The sequence below is a fragment of the Pelophylax lessonae genome, assembly GCF_965119305.1.
Source record: "Pelophylax lessonae genome assembly, chromosome: 2".
Taxonomy (NCBI): Eukaryota; Metazoa; Chordata; class Amphibia; order Anura; family Ranidae; genus Pelophylax; species Pelophylax lessonae.
In genome coordinates this window covers 176,864,527-176,880,666 of record NC_138769.1, presented here as the reverse complement: position 1 = coordinate 176,880,666, position 16,140 = coordinate 176,864,527, and the positions used below count along the sequence as shown (strand labels likewise).

The 16,140-nt window shown below is 41.9% G+C and overlaps 1 protein-coding gene across 2 annotated transcripts in view; it reads left to right on the top strand.

Moving 5' to 3' along the window:
* The window catches only part of PCYT1B (phosphate cytidylyltransferase 1B, choline), a 122,742-nt gene that overhangs the window by 69,503 nt on the left and 37,099 nt on the right, over positions 1 to 16,140 (top strand). For both annotated transcript variants that reach the window (XM_082247181.1, XM_082247180.1), the window contains exon 2: positions 1,153 to 1,252. In XM_082247181.1, the coding sequence (XP_082103307.1) occupies positions 1,153 to 1,252 (100 nt within the window). The remainder of the gene's footprint in view (positions 1 to 1,152; positions 1,253 to 16,140) is intronic.

The following is a 16,140-nucleotide window of genomic DNA, read 5'->3' as shown; positions in this document are numbered from 1 at the left end:
TTGCTTACTTTTCCTTGATTAGAAAAACGTTAATAAACTAACATCTCAATACAACTGCAAAGTCTACTTCAACTCCATTTTGGTGCATCTGGGTCCTTGGGACTACCACCCCAACTCAGCACCTATTGGATCCATTATGTTAAATAATGGTAGGCTTTATTTCAGAACACCATTTTCATAAATTCCCTAGTCTAGTTTTATTTTAAGCTGACAAATAGATATAAATGTAAAAAAAAAAGTTTTTAAGATTTTTTATTTGTTTTAAGAGCTTGTGTTGAAATGGGACAGCTGCATCCTACAGGCTTCAGCTGTCATTCTGCTTTTCTCAGTGTGAGGCACAATGAGAGTTGGAACTGGTAGGGTTGATTGTAATCATATTTATGTGATTACCATGATTGGTAATTACATGATCGGGGTCCAATTAGTATGGATCCAGTTTAGTGTGAGTAAGCACTGTCCAGGATTGTTGGCATTGTTTTACAACATAGATGTAGTATTTCATGTGGAACAAGTTGCATTTTTAAGGATTATCTGCTTATCATGTAATCTGTCATGTATGTGACAGCTTTGACATCATAGGGGACCTTTAGTCATGACATAAGAATTCTATTGGGCTGCTGATCTAACATACTGGATTCAGGTTAGGTGACCAGTTTTTTTACAGCTCATATATAGGTTTGTGTGCACTTTGTTGACGTTACCATTCATCTACAATGCCTTTTGGCTGAATGCAGGGGATCTGTCAAATTAAGTTCTTCTTTAACATGTGTTTCTACGCTATGGCATATTTTCTGTAGGCAGAGCTGGAAACTTAGTTTGCACTCAGCAGTGAATGTCTCAAGCTGTTCCTGATACCAAAGGTGCAAAAATAAGTAAATACCAAAAGAACAATAATGAGACCTCATGAAGTGTAAATGTTGTATTTACCTTGTCAACAAACCAGTTCAAAAAACAAATTAAACCAATAAATTTAACCATAATCCTAATTATTTTAATTTATTTGCTTGCTTATTTATTATTTGGCAATTTGAAACACAGCTTAGGCAGGGAAGTCTGAACGTATAATAACAGGTTGTAATTCAATGATGTTTGTATAATATTAATAGCCACGTGGACAGTGAATGGTTATTTATTCTCTTCTCTCTGTTTTAGACAATTGCTGCACCTGCTCCATTCTCTGTAGAAACAAGCTGCCAGTGTAAAGCTCCCCATGAGAAGCTAACCATTGCCCAGGCCCACATAGGAACACCAGGTGAGCTTTTAGATTCTTGTCTTCCTGTAATGAGCAATTTCCAAAAGCAATAGCTGTTGAGAAAGTCTTAGTAATCTCTATTTTCAGATTAACAGTGAATTGACTAGATGGTAACAAGTTCCTGTCCTCTATGTTATCAGCCAAAACTATCACAATAAGTCTTTGGAAATGTTCAGTTGGGTGGGTGATAAATATCATGGCCAACCTTAGGCTTTGGGCTTCTCTAGAGGCCTTTACTCAGGCAACCAAGCAGGGCCATCTTACCGAATGGGCGCGCTGGGCAGTTGCCCGGGGGCCCCACTTGCCCGGGGGGCCCAGCCTGCCCAGTGCCCCAGCCAAGCACTAGTCCTGATTCCCGTGTGCATCCCGCTGCCGAACTTAGCAGGTGGCAAGTGCCTGTCGGCCCTGCGCTGCTGTCAGGCCACTTGGGCCGTGGAGGGGAAGCCCACAACTGCAGGGATGCCTGTCCGCCTCTATGGGAACAGGCGCACACAGGACAGTCGAGTCTGACTCCCGTCTGTGTGTATGTTCATCGAACCCAGCTGCTGAAGTTGGAAGCTGTCATTAGCCTGGCACTGCTGTACCAATAAATATAGGACAGTCGAGTCTGACTCCCGTCCGTGTGTATGTTCATCGAACCCAGCCGCTGAAGTTGGAAGCTGTCATTAGCCTTGCACTGCTGTACCAATAAATATAGGACAGTCGAGTCTGACTCCCGTCCGTGTGTATGTCCATCGAACCCAGCCGCTGAAGTTGGAAGCTGTCATTAGCCTGGCACTGCTGTACCAATAAATATAGCCCTATCGATAATTAGAATTTTTATTCTCATGGGTGATAGTGTAGGCAGGGCCCCAGTGCACTGCCTTGCCCGGGGCCCTTTAATGCTCTTGAGATGGCACTGCAACCAAGCATGACCAAATAAAACAAAGGATTTACAACATTTTGTGTATAAATGAATACAACAGGGTCAGGGTAAGACTAAAGGTTCTCATTTCAGATGTGAGGCTTTGCTGTCTGTCGGATCTGCAAATTGGGGTTGATTTACTAAAACTGGAGAGTGCAAAATCTGGTGAAGCTTTGCATAGAAACCTAAGCCCAAAGACTAATTGAACAAGCTGAAGTTAGAAGCTTAACCAATACCCATACTCTAAAGACAGCTCCTGTATAAAAACACACAAAGTGTTAACTGTTAAAGGGTAACTCCACTTTTGTGGGGGAAAAAAAATTGCAAATAAAGAAAAAAACAATATAGCGTATACAATTGCGACACAAATCATATTGTAATTGAATGTTAACCTCTAACTTTCCTTTTTAATCTGCACCTGTTGTAATTTTCTGAAAATGCAATGCAATATGGCTACCTGGAGCTGTTTTATACACAGAATATGTACTGGCCAAACCCCAGAAACATCACTTCCTGCTTGTGTGATTGGCTCACCAATTTTCCCAGAAGTCTGCCTAAGATACAAGTCAGATTTCAGGCATTCCATGCAACAAAAATTTCATTTTTGGTGAGATACTCCCAATAGAAATACATCAAAAGGGATGCAGGCCCAGCAGTTTTCCTCATTAGTGCTCTGCAGCTTCCACAGCTGACAGATAATTACAAAACCACTCCCATTTGACCTACTTGGCACAGAGGAACAAACAATGATTTCTTCAGAATAACAAAAGGTAGGAATCTGCAACAAAGTTTGTTACAATCCTTGTAATGTACATAGATCACCCAGAGGGGAATGTTTTTTTTCTCAACAAAAGTGGAGTTACCCTTTAATAAACCTTAGTATGCAGCACTAAATATTTCATTGCCCTTTAATTAGTGATATAGTGGTGCTGCGTTCAACTACAAATGCCTATGCCACATGTCTGTGTTGGTCACAGGTTGTATAAATCACTCCCCTTTGCATATATATGCTACAAACTAATACATATCAGCCAATAATTTGTTATAAAAACAAATCACTCTCTTTTTACATATAGAGTGCTGCAGTGCATATATCAATCCCCAATTCATCAAGTGCATCCATACATTATCAAATATTATAAAATATCAAAATGTCCAAATAAATGTGTCCACATAAAAATTATTGAAAGTGTCCATTTATAAAAATTGCACTGTAAATCCACTACCGTGAAACACCACCACTCTGGAGAACTCACCAGATGGCCATGACCTCTGATTTAAGAGCAATGTCTCAATGTGCTTTTCCCCAAGGGATTAAACATCCAGGGCTTCTGCTTTACTCTTACTCTATGCCATAGAATTAGAGGAGAAAGAGCTCCAATAGTGTAAAACCTTTTATTATAACCTTATTTTTTACCTTTTATTTTAACCTTTTATTAGCTTCAATATGTGACATACAACATTAGATAATGCGCTCAAATTTCATTGTGCATTTCACCCTGCACCTGGATTTACACACATTATGTCATTGCCATGTGGCTCCACTCTGTGACAGTACGAGCACAGTCCATGTGTACTCTCCCCACTTCCAACTGTCACCTCACAGACAGATTAGCTTGTTTCCTGTATGCCACTACGTACGTTTCGTAGTGATGACGTCCTAAGAAGGTGTTACAGGAAGCATTCCACATAACTGGTCTTAAATGCATTCAATTAATTGCATTCCATTCTTTCCTAATATTCCAAGCATCCAATTAGACCTAGTCTAGAGCATCAGTAAAACCACCAATTCACAAAGAAATTACATAGCTAGCGATTTCTTATCTTTGCCAAATGTCCGTATTCGCTCTAATCTGCCCGACGTTGGTCTGTGTATGGTCCAGTTAGAAGCTGATTGGCTGCCATGCAGAACTGCATGAAATTTTGTACTGTCCAGTTTTAGTAAATCAACCTCTTTGTGTAGTACAAGGGCTTATCTAAGAAATTCATTCAGTTTATATCTAGTCACACCAGGGGAGGACTTGGCCAGGGGGCAGGGGGGCAATTGCCCCCTGGGCCGCTCTGATGCTCCATAAAAAAGGATACACTGATTTTGCCAAAGACATGCCTAAAGGATTCCTGGTGAAGAGAAGTAAAAATTACCTGCTGCTGACCTAATGAGTGTGGGTTGAAGTCAAGGACAGAGCGCAGGGCTCTCCCCCCAGCATGGATGGTGTAAACGATTTCTGAGCAGAGGCCGGTTCCATGCCCTTCTGGAGACTTTTTTTTCCCCCGCCAGCCCCAACTGAGCTGTCCCAGCCCCCCCTAACTGCCGTCTGCTGGCCAGGTCAGGAACCTGGATTCAGCCGGTGAGTATAGAGTACCTGGAGTGGAGCTTCAGCCTGGAATGGGGGTCAGGAGGAGGCCGGGAAGAGGGAAAGTGGGAGGGGGGCCAAGTTGCTGCACCACGGGCCTCTGGTTTGTACTTGACCCCTGGGCTGAAAGTTGCCAGTCAGCCCCTGAGCCACACTCGCACTACACACATGTTTGTACATTTTCATGTCTTAAAAATCAAATCTGAAACCTAGTCTAATTGTGTTTAACCAGTTTAAAAAAAAATTTATATCATGGGGAAGAGATATAACTGAAGAGAAATGGAAGCCTTTGGTCTGAGGGGCAAACACAACCAACTAGCCCTTTGATAAATATGGACAGATTTCTGTGTACCATGCTTTCATAGTGCTTAAAGCGGAGTTCCACCCAAAAGTGGAACTTCCGCTTTAGGGAGTCCTGACCCCCCGACATGCCACATTTGGCATGTCATTTTTTAGGGGGGGGAGCGGGTACCTAGTTTTGACAGGTACCCGCTCCCACTTCCGCTCGGAGCGCCGCGGCGCCCTGAGCGGAAGTTCTCCTCTCCCCCTCCCTCCCTGCAATCTTCTGGGACACGTCAGAGGTCCCAGAAGATTGCCGGCCAATCACGGCGCGCAGCGCGACTCGCGCATGCGCAGTGGGTACCCGGCTGTGAAGCCGCAAACTGTAACAGCCGGGTGCCCACAGCAGTGATGCCAGCGCCGAGGGAGAGGATCGAGGCTTCCGGCGGCCGCATCGCTGGACCGTTGGACAGGTGAGTAAATGGCTGGAACTCCGCTTTAAGTGATTGGTGTGCATGGTGAGCACTAGGTGTTCTAAAGGACATGGTTTATTCTGACACACCCTTTTAAAAACTTCCAACGTTGGCTTATTTTGTTACTCTCTGTGTTCAGTCACATCACATGTGAGATCTGCAAAGGAAGCTGGTGCAGGAAGACCTCCCTCTGCCAGGACATAATCACAAGTCTGAATAGGGTGCAGGTAGCTATAGAATGTATAACAAAACAATAAAAAAATAAACATGTCCTATAAATGAAATATCAAAATCTTCATGCAGCTGCTGTGCGCCAACCACCAAGTGATTGTAATGTCTCTTACCAAATCTCTGTTGCCCCTTGGGAAAGGTCCTGCTAGACGAAATGGGCAGAGATTAGCAGTGACGTTATCACGCCCACACGGAGAGTCCGTGATGCTGTGCGATAGGTTTGTCATACTATCTGTTTTGTGAGTACCCACTTTGTTTATTAATAAATGTTTAAACATTACTTCACTGTGGGATTTCCTTGCTCTTTTCTTGGTATGTTTTTGCTGCTGGGATCGGTATACACTTACTATATTACCAAAAGTATTGGGATGCCTGCCTTTACACACACATTAATTTGAATGGTATCCCAGTCTTAGTCTGCAGGGTTCAATATTGAGTTGGCTTACAATTTGCAGCTACAACAGCTCCAGAAGCGCATTTGTGAGGTCAGGCACTGATGTTGGATGAGAGGGCCTGGCTCGCAGTCCCCACTCTAATTTTTTCCAAAAATGTTCTATCGGGTTGGGGTCAGGACTCTGTGCAGGCCAGTCAGGTTCCTCCACCCCAAACTCGCTCATTCATGTCTTTATGGACCTTGCTTTGTGCAGAGGTCCAAATTATTTAGTGGAGGAGGGATTATGGTGTGGGGTTGTCTTTCAGGGGTTGGGCTTGGCCCTTTAGTTCCAGTGAATGAAACTCTTAAGGCGTCAGCATACCAAGACATTTTAGACCATTTCATGCTCCCAACTTTGTGGGAACAGTTTGGGGTTGGCCATTCCTGTTCCAACATGACTGTGCACCAGTGCACAAAGGTTCATGAAGATATGGATGAGTGAGTTTGGGGTGGAGGAACTTGACTGGCCTGCACAGAGTCCTGACCTCAACTCGACAAAACACCTTTGGGATGAATTGGAGCCCAGACTGCGAGTAAGGCCTTCTTTTCCAACATTTCCAACATCCATGCCTGACCTCACAAATGCACTTCTAGGAAGAATGGTCAAACATTCCAATAGACACACTCCTAAACCTTGTGGACAGCCTTCCTAGAAGAGTTGAATCTGTAATAGCTGCAAAGGGTGGGCAAACTCAATATTGAACCCTATCGACTATGACTGGGATGCCATAAGGTTCATGTGCGTGTTAAGGCAGGTGTCCCAATACTTGGTAATATAGTGTATGAGAAGCGAACCAGTGACCACTTTTTGGGCATGCCATTCATGAGAGAGTGTGTCTTGAGGCTTGATGAGCTGTGAGAGAAAAAGAGTTGGCGCTATCCATCCATGCTGGATCTGTCATCTTCTAAATCAGCGGTCACTAAATGGCGGCCCGCGGTCCATTGACGGCCCGCGAGATGCTTCTGCCCGGACCGCTTGCGGCTCCCGGCTCACTAGCAGCCGTTGTTGTGTCGGGCCGCGAGTAGGGGAGTGACATCCCGCGCGAGCCGTGAGTAGGGGAGTGACGGCCTGCTCGAGCCGTGAGTAGGGGAGTGACGTCCCGCTCGAGCCGCGAGTAGGGGAGTGACGTCCCGCGCGCGCCCCGCCCCCTGCAACTGACTAATGGACATCGCGGTGTCCTGTCGGGCCGCGAGTAAGGGCGTGACGTCACTCGCGCGCCCCGCCCTCTGCTCCTGACTGCGGCTCCCTCACATCGGACACTATGTGCACGCCCCGCCCCCCTGTTCGCGGCTTTTGACTCAGCTGGCTCCAGGTATGTGGAGCACATTTTTAGAGGAGAATAATGCAATTTAAAAAAAAAAAAACCCTGAAGTGTGCAGACTGGCATGTGTTGTTGTGCTCATTAGAGTGCCCCATAAAAGAAACAAAATATGCCCATCAGATTGCTCCCTTGACATAAAATGTGCCCATCAGCGTGCCCCTTATTTTATGCTAAGGGACACGCTGATGGGCATATTTTATGTTAATGGACTCGCTGATGGGCATATTTTATGTTAATGGACTCGCTGATGGGCATATTTTATGTTAAGGGGCACTCTGATGGGCATATTTTATGTTAAGGGACACGCTGATGGGCACATTTTATGTTAATGGACTCGCTGATGGGCATATTTTATGTTAATGGACTCGCTGATGGGCACATTTTATGTTAAGGGGCACGCTAATGGGCATATTTTATGTTGAGCGCAACGCTGATTTACACGTTTTGTTTTGCCCATCAGCGTGACCCTTAACCTTCCTAGCGGTATTCCCGAGTGTGACTCGGGGTAAGATTTTAGTGCCAAAAGCGGTAACCCCGAGTCACACTCGGGGTAGCGCTAAGAAGATCGCTGGATGCTGGAGGAGGTTTTACTTACCTTTTCTCCGGGATCCAGCGAAGACTGCGAGCGGTGTGCGGCGGCGGAGCTCTCTCCCGATCGTCTGCGAGCCCCGGCTTCCGTCTCCGGCGACGTGACGTCCGCCGGGGGGTGGAACCGGCGGCAAATTTGAATGTAAAATGCACCAAACACACTGATATCGTTCAAAATAAAATAAAATCAGATTACATTGCCCCCCAGTGCCCTTTCCTGCAGTTTTACTGTAATTTTTATGTAAATATATGTATATATATATATATATATATATATACATATATATACAGTATATATATATATATATACGTATATATATATATATACATATATATATATATATATATATATATATATATATATATATATATATATATATATACACACACATATTATATATATATATATATATATATATATATATATATACATATATATGTATGTATATATATATATATATATATATATATATATATATACACGTGTATATATATATATATATATATATATATATATACACGTAATTCTTGTGAATGAGCAGCCCAAACCAACTGTATACATTATATATATATATATATATATATATATATATATATATATATATATATATATATATATATACGTATATATATATATATATATATATATATATATACGTATATATATATATATATATATATATATATATATATATATATATATACATATATATAATATATGTATACATAATATATGTATATATATATATATATATGTATATGTATATATATAGATATATATATATATATATATATATATATATATATATATATATATATATAATATGTATAATAAATGTATACAGTTGGTTTGGGCTGCTCATTCACAAGAATTACATGCTTTCAGCACCTAAAATAATGGTACCGCTTTCAGCACCTAAAATCCAAAAGAATCATACCGCCAGGGAGGTTAACATAAAATGTGCCCATCAGCGTGCCCCTTAACATAAAATATGCCCATCAGTGTGTACCACAGCAAAAAATATGCACATCAGCATGCCCCTTAACATAAAATATGCCCATCAGCATGACCCTTAACATAAAATATGCCCATCAGCATGACCCTTAACATAAAATAAGGGGCAAGCTGATGGGCGCATTTTATGTTAGGGGCACTCTGATGGACAGAACAAAATGTGCCCACCAGCGTGACCCTTAACATAAAATATGCCCATCAGCGTGCCCCTTAGCATAACATTTGTCCATCAGCGTGACCCTTAACACAAAATAAGGGGCACGCTGATGGGCATATTTTATGTTAAGGGTCACGCTGATGGGCATATTTTATGTTAAGGGGCATGCTGATGTGCATATTTATGCTGTGGTACACACTGATGGGCATATTTTATGTTAAGAGCAACGCTGATTTACAAGTTTTTTTTGCCCATCAGCAATCCCACCATCATAAAATGTGCCCATCAGGGTGCCCCCTAACATAAAATGTGCCCATCGGCATGACCCTTAACATAAAATATGCCCATCAGCGTGCCCCTTATTTTGTGTTAAGGGTCACGCTGACGGGCAAATGTTATGCTAAGGGGCACGCTGATGGGCATATTTTATGTTAAGGGTCAAGCTGGTGGGCACATTTTGTTCAGAGTCAGCACAGACTTGAGATTCGGACCTCAGCCCAATGAAAATTTTAGCGACCGGACCTCCTTGAATTTTAATTCATTACCCCTGTTCTAAATGCTCATTCAGGCCTCTTGAGTTGTGTGGTCTAAGGATTTGGTAAGTAGCATTACAATCACTTGGTGGTTGGTGCACAACAGCTGCATGAAGATTTTGCACACTTATGGTGGACTTTGATATTTCGTTTATAGGACATTATTATTGTTTTATTGTTTTGTTATACATTCTATAGCTACCTGCACCCTATTCAGACTTGTGATTATGTCCTGGCAGAGGGAGGTCTTCCTGCACCAGCTTCCTTTGCAGATCTGACATGTGATGTGACTGAACACAGAGGGTAGCTAAATAAGCCGACGTTGGAAGTTGTGAAATTTCGTTTATAGAACTATGTTGTTTTTATTTTTTTGATTTGTTTGTTACACACTAACTATATATAGAATTATAAATTTTCCTAAAAGTGCAACACAATTTTTTAGTTGTCTTTCAATAATTGTGTGAATATCAGTGAGTGCTGCAGTCAGGTTTTTTACTTTCTCACCTTCATTTAATTTGATTGGTTCATTTGCCAAGCAACATTGAATCCCATAGTTACTGTATGTAATGCCCAGCATGTGATACTGACTGGGGTCTCAATGCTGATTGATGACAGAATTGCAGAGTACCTGAATATCCACTCAGGGCCACCAGTCCAGCATACTGTATATGAGCACTGGCCCAGGGGCAAATGCCCCTCTGCCCTCAAGCCCAGCTTTCACCTGGGAAAGAACTTTTTTCAGGTTTTTATTTAGACTAATACTGCAACAAAGCACTGCTTTCTGTAAAATGGAAAAGTGTTAGTACATCTATAAGGTTTCCATTACTGTCCATATCCCCCTGTCTAATGGCGCTTTTCCACTGCATGGAACTGAACGGTTCGGTTCGCTTTTGTGCTTTTCCACTGCTGGTACCGCATGGTACGGTGTAGGAACGGTTCGGTACGGTACGGCGGCGCTTTTCCACTGCATGGAACCGAATGGTATGGCTCTCTAAAACAGTACCACCTCGATTGTGGTTCCAAGAGGTACCATACCGGTACCATATCCCACAATCCTTTGCATGCAGTCACTACTAGCCACTGATTGGTCAGAGAATCGTTGTTATCCCACCCACTTAACTTTAGTACTACTTTAGTGGAAAAGCAAACCATACCAAACCGTATCGAACCGTTCCAACACCGTACCATGCGGTACCAGCAGTGGAAAAGCAAACTGGGCCAAGCAGGGCCGAGTAGAGCTGAGCCGGTACTTGCAGTGGAAAAGTGCCATAAGTTACAACCATTTCCCTCATTTCTTGTCACAGGGACAAGATGCAAGAATAAAACCTAAAGGGGTTACAGACTTACCCTTTTCCCTTCCCAAGCCTGTCCAAAAAAGAAAGAAAGTTTTGGCTAGGCATGATCTGTAATGGTTGTTATTGGCAACAGTTATAGTTATTTTATACATATTGCTTTGATTTCTTCAAATCATCATCGTGCTCAAGAAATGGTAATCTGCAACCTGAATCATTTTCATTGCGACTATCCTTTCTGTATGCAAAGACTAGTATTATTACATGAAAAAGGTAACATCATTTCCAGCATATGCAGAACTTGAGAATCAGATCTATGAAGGATTTAAAGCTTAGAGGGAGATGAGTGTGAAGTCTACACATGCGACTTGGCTCAGGGATGTACTCAGACTGAGAACACAGATGGCAGAAAGAGCCAAGAATAGCAGTCGTACATGATACACAAGTTCTCATTTGGGAAGAAGTTTCTTTGTTAGGTGACAAACAAATTACAGGCATATAAAAGAAGAATAGTCCTGGCTTTGTGATAATACAAACTGTATTGTACCATGGAAATGTCTCTTTTCAACAGCACAGCTGATACTGCAATTTTCTTCTCAATGATTATACTTCAATGGACCACTGCATTATAGCAAATCAAAATAGTGTACACAGACTGTCATTCTTTGTGTTTAGAGCTGAATGTAGAGAAAAATGGGGTGCCACTAAGAAATGCATCACCTAGCATACTTTGTCATAATTCTTCCAGAAATTATTTATTAAGACTGGCAAAAATGCTCAGGGAGGTATCTATCTATCTATCTATCTATCTATCTATCTATCTATCTATCTATCTATCTATCTATCTATCTATCTATCTATCTATCTATCTATCTATCTATCTATCTATCTATCTATCTATCTATCTATCTATCTATCGATCGATCGATCGATCGATCTGCATTTGTAGTGGATCCATGCCAGTCAGGAAATCTGTTTTAGTCCAGGTTCACACCATGTGTTGCAATTGCTACGTGAATACGATGCGGCAACAAAAAGGGTCCTGTGTGAGTTTACTGCGTTGTGGTGGGATTTTCCTCTACATAGACATCAATCGGAGCTGACATGAAATCACATCTTGAGTTCAGATGTGTGCGAATACTGCTTTTTCTGTGTAGATTTTTTACATATTTTATCCCCAATCACAGCTGTGCCCAATCCCGTCTTTAGCACAAATCGCAGCGCAAATTTGCACTAATCTCCAGCAAAACTCCACATGAGAATTGCACCTATTTGCTTTACATAAATGTGAACCCAGACTTAGGGCTTGGCAGCCCACTTTTAATTAAAAAAACAAAAGGAAAGTCCAACAAAACAAACAGTTGCACTCTCAGGGGTTTCCACCGTCATAAATTATGCTTAGGCTCTTGATTCTCTCCTGACGCATTACTGCTCAGGTCTCAAGCTTAGACCTATGGTTGGGTCCTTCAGACCACCTGACAGCAACCCTTGTAGCCTCACGGCCTCCTGATATGATTGTAAAGGCTGTGCAAACCTACACACACACAGCCTGCTGGTCTCCAATAAGACCTGGGCACAAAATTAGAAGTTTCTTCCCTTCCAAAGCTCTCTGAAGCTTCTGGACTCCAGACCCTATTCCATGAATTACAAAACCAGAAAAAAGCTGCAAAATCAACATGCACACCCTGGCTGCTTCCTTGTAGCCTCAGTCTCCTTGGGAAGGCAGAGCTTCGAACCATGCCCAAGCCTATGATTATAAAGGCTGTGCAAACCTGCAAACACAGCCTGCCGGTCTCTAAAAACTCTCTGAAGTCTCTGGACTCCAGACCCTAATCTGGGAATTACAAAATATGGAGTAAGCTGCAAGATCAACTTTCTTAGCTCTGAACAGAACTTCTGGAGCCTCTCACTCTGCATTTCTGTGAACCCCGTGTCACATTTGCCTATTCTTGCACAATATATACATAATAGGGATGCACCGAAATGAAATTCTTGGCCGAAGCCGAAGCCGAATAATAATGAAATGCTTGGCCGAAGGCCGAATACCGAACGCGGTGTTTTGCATTTTTTCCATTTATTTTGCCAATTTTTTCACCATTACAATAATTAAATGGTAAAAAATTGCTTTTTACTATTTTGTGTTGCTTTTCAGATAAATAAATCAAATAACAAAAATACAATTTCAAAATATTCTGTAAATGGTAGCGGTGGCCAGCGAACCTCTCCATGTGGTCACTATGCAGCTGCTCAGGCACTGGACCCAGAAGACTGCGGTGATCAGTGGAGGAGGGGCATTTCCAGCTTCCCCAGGGATCCGTCAGGTAAGTACACTGTGCCAGTCTGGACCAATACAAATCATACCCACATGTCGGCTTCAATGTTATTTATTCCTAACCGGAGTGTACTAGTATTACACACAGCGATCACTGTACACATGAAACACACAGGGGCTCATGCACAGTATCTGTGCTCGCTCTTACCAGGCTCCCCCTCATCCTCCCACAACACATGCGCACACTGCATGCTCCGCTCTTCTCCAGCAGCTCTCTCTGCTCCTGGGGACTCAGCTCAGCTGGGAGATGCCGAACCAGCAGCGTCCTTCCAACCTCCTTCCCCCCGCATCCATCTCTCTATCACTCTCAGGCTACAAACACAACTTCCGCCCAAACAGAAAGGATTTCTTCAGGAAACATCGCGAGACTTGAGCCGTCCTCTGTTGTGTATAGAAGAGAGCAACTGGAAGTGACGAGGATATGTGGAGAAGTTTAACTGCCGGGTAAAGCCCGAGGTGTGCACTGTCCTCCTAGTGGTAAAAAGAAATCATTTACTACAGAACTTCATTGTTCTGCAAAATTTATTCGGCCTATTTAGCACCGAAGTCAAAGAAAAATTTGATTCATGTGGGGTGGTCCCCTGAGTGCCACATCCCAAATTGGAATACAAGAACAATGGAGTTCCCCTTGGGGCGGGACTTTTAAGGCACTATATAATATCATGATACACAATTTATTTGAAAACTTTATTGAAGAAAGTAGATAAATACAAAAAAATGTTTTGTTAAAATACTTGGCAAGTTATACAGACATAATGTACACAGTGAAATGCACCACATATGAACCGCGGGTATTCACCCGACGCGTTTCGGAGAGGAACCCCAAACTCCTTCTTCAGGGGTGCCCGCAGGAGGTGGTCTAAAAATAATTAGTATGTAAGTAAAGTGTCAATCAAACAAAAACGTGTACATTGTAATACTTTCACAAAATTTCAAAGCACTTACATGTTCACTGTAAAGAATGGAGAAAACTTGCCTGCCTATAAAGGCTAAAAACAGGAGATCAATATGCCGAAAGGCGCCAACCTAGAATGCCGTGTAGAAATGCTCGATGTTGGACCCAAAAGAGTTTGGGTCCAACATCGAGCATTTCTACACGGCATTCTAGGTTGGCGCCTTTCGGCATATTGATCTCCTGTTTTTAGCCTTTATAGGCAGGCAAGTTTTCTCCATTCTTTACAGTGAACATGTAAGTGCTTTGAAATTTTGTGAAAGTATTACAATGTACACGTTTTTGTTTGATTGACACTTTACTTACATACTAATTATTTTTAGACCACCTCCTGCGGGCACCCCTGAAGAAGGAGTTCGGGGTTCCTCTCCGAAACGCATCGGGTGAATACCCGCGGTTCATATGTGGTGCATTTCACTGTGTACATTATGTCTGTATAACTTGCCAAGTATTTTAACAAAACGTTTTTTTGTATTTATCTACTTTCTTCAATAAAGTTTTCAAATAAATTGTGTATCTTGATATTATATAGTGCCTTAAAAGTCCCACCCCAAGGGGAACTCCATTGTTCTTGTATTTAGCACCGAAAGTGCTTTTTTTGGCTATTTTCGGCCGAATAATTTCGGTTGCCGAACATTCGGTGCATCACTAATATATATATATCATTTTTTTATTTTTTTTGACCAGAGCACTTCCAGTAATCTGGCTTCTTTATATTTAAAAGCCATCAAGAAAAATCAATCTGGAAAAAGGTCACAGTTCACTGTCAAGGGGTCAAGAATATAACTTTGGATATGGTGAGGCAGAAAAAATGCTGATAGAGAATGAGAGAAAGAGGGCAGTAATGACTTAAGGTCAGAGAAGAATTCAATTTCCTTCTTTGCTCGATCCTAAACAATAATTCCAATGTTGTACTGTATTATGTAAAATCAATTGGTGATTTGCCAATACAGGTATAGCACTTCAACTGCGCTAAATTCACTAAGTTAATGTGGTTTACACTTAGTCTATTTTCATATGATTGCTTTTGCTCATGAGTTGGACTGTAGCTTCTTGTCACTAATTTTGTACAGTGCAGTAAACACACGCCTGTGCAAACTGTACAGCCAGCCTAGTAATCTATAAAATCCTAAAATGTGTGTGTGTGTGTGTGTGTATATATATATATATATATATATATATATATATATATATATATATATATAATATATGCATCCGGGCCCATTTTTTGATCCCTGATTTGTGTGCGGGGGCAACCATTGGATATCATAGAATTTTCTCTGGTCACCAGCACCACGGATGAACTTTAATATTTTCGAAATCTCACAATATCCCCTTGAAACAACTTGTATTATTGTCATCCTCAGCCATGGCAGAGGAACCCTCAGGATCAAGCAAATTTATTGATACCACTAAGGAATTATCATATACTGAAGCTGATGCTACACGCATCCTGTTTGCTCTTGGCTCCCTACAGACCCCCCGCCTGTATAAACCTGAAGATTCATACAGCGTCCTAGCAAGACTTAAAAAACATGAAGTTGATCTGCTAGTACATGGTCAACATCTTAGCAAATATTTTCAACAGAAACACATCCTCCGGGGGTTCAGGATCAAAAATATTCCTAAAACCGGTCGCACTGATATCAAATTTTGCTATAAATGGTGTGCTATTCTGAATAAATGTAGCTTTGACTTAATCTTACTTACCGTAGACTTTTTGGGGGAAACAATTGTTAACTGTTCAATCTGAGGAACAGAGGAGGGAGGAACTGACATACTCCCATTCTAAGCTCTGACACTGACTGGCTTAAAAAACTTGAGAATATTAACAATTACCAACGGATGATTATTGCCTTTAAAGATGAAAAACGTACCAAGATTAGGGAGGACTATAACAACAATCGAGTCTATGGTTGGACCTGTGAACTGGCTATAGACCCTACTACCAGATTTTCTAGCCATAGAAGGGCCAGACGGCCCAACATACAGTTGATGTGAGTTCTGGGAACACATCCTCTGA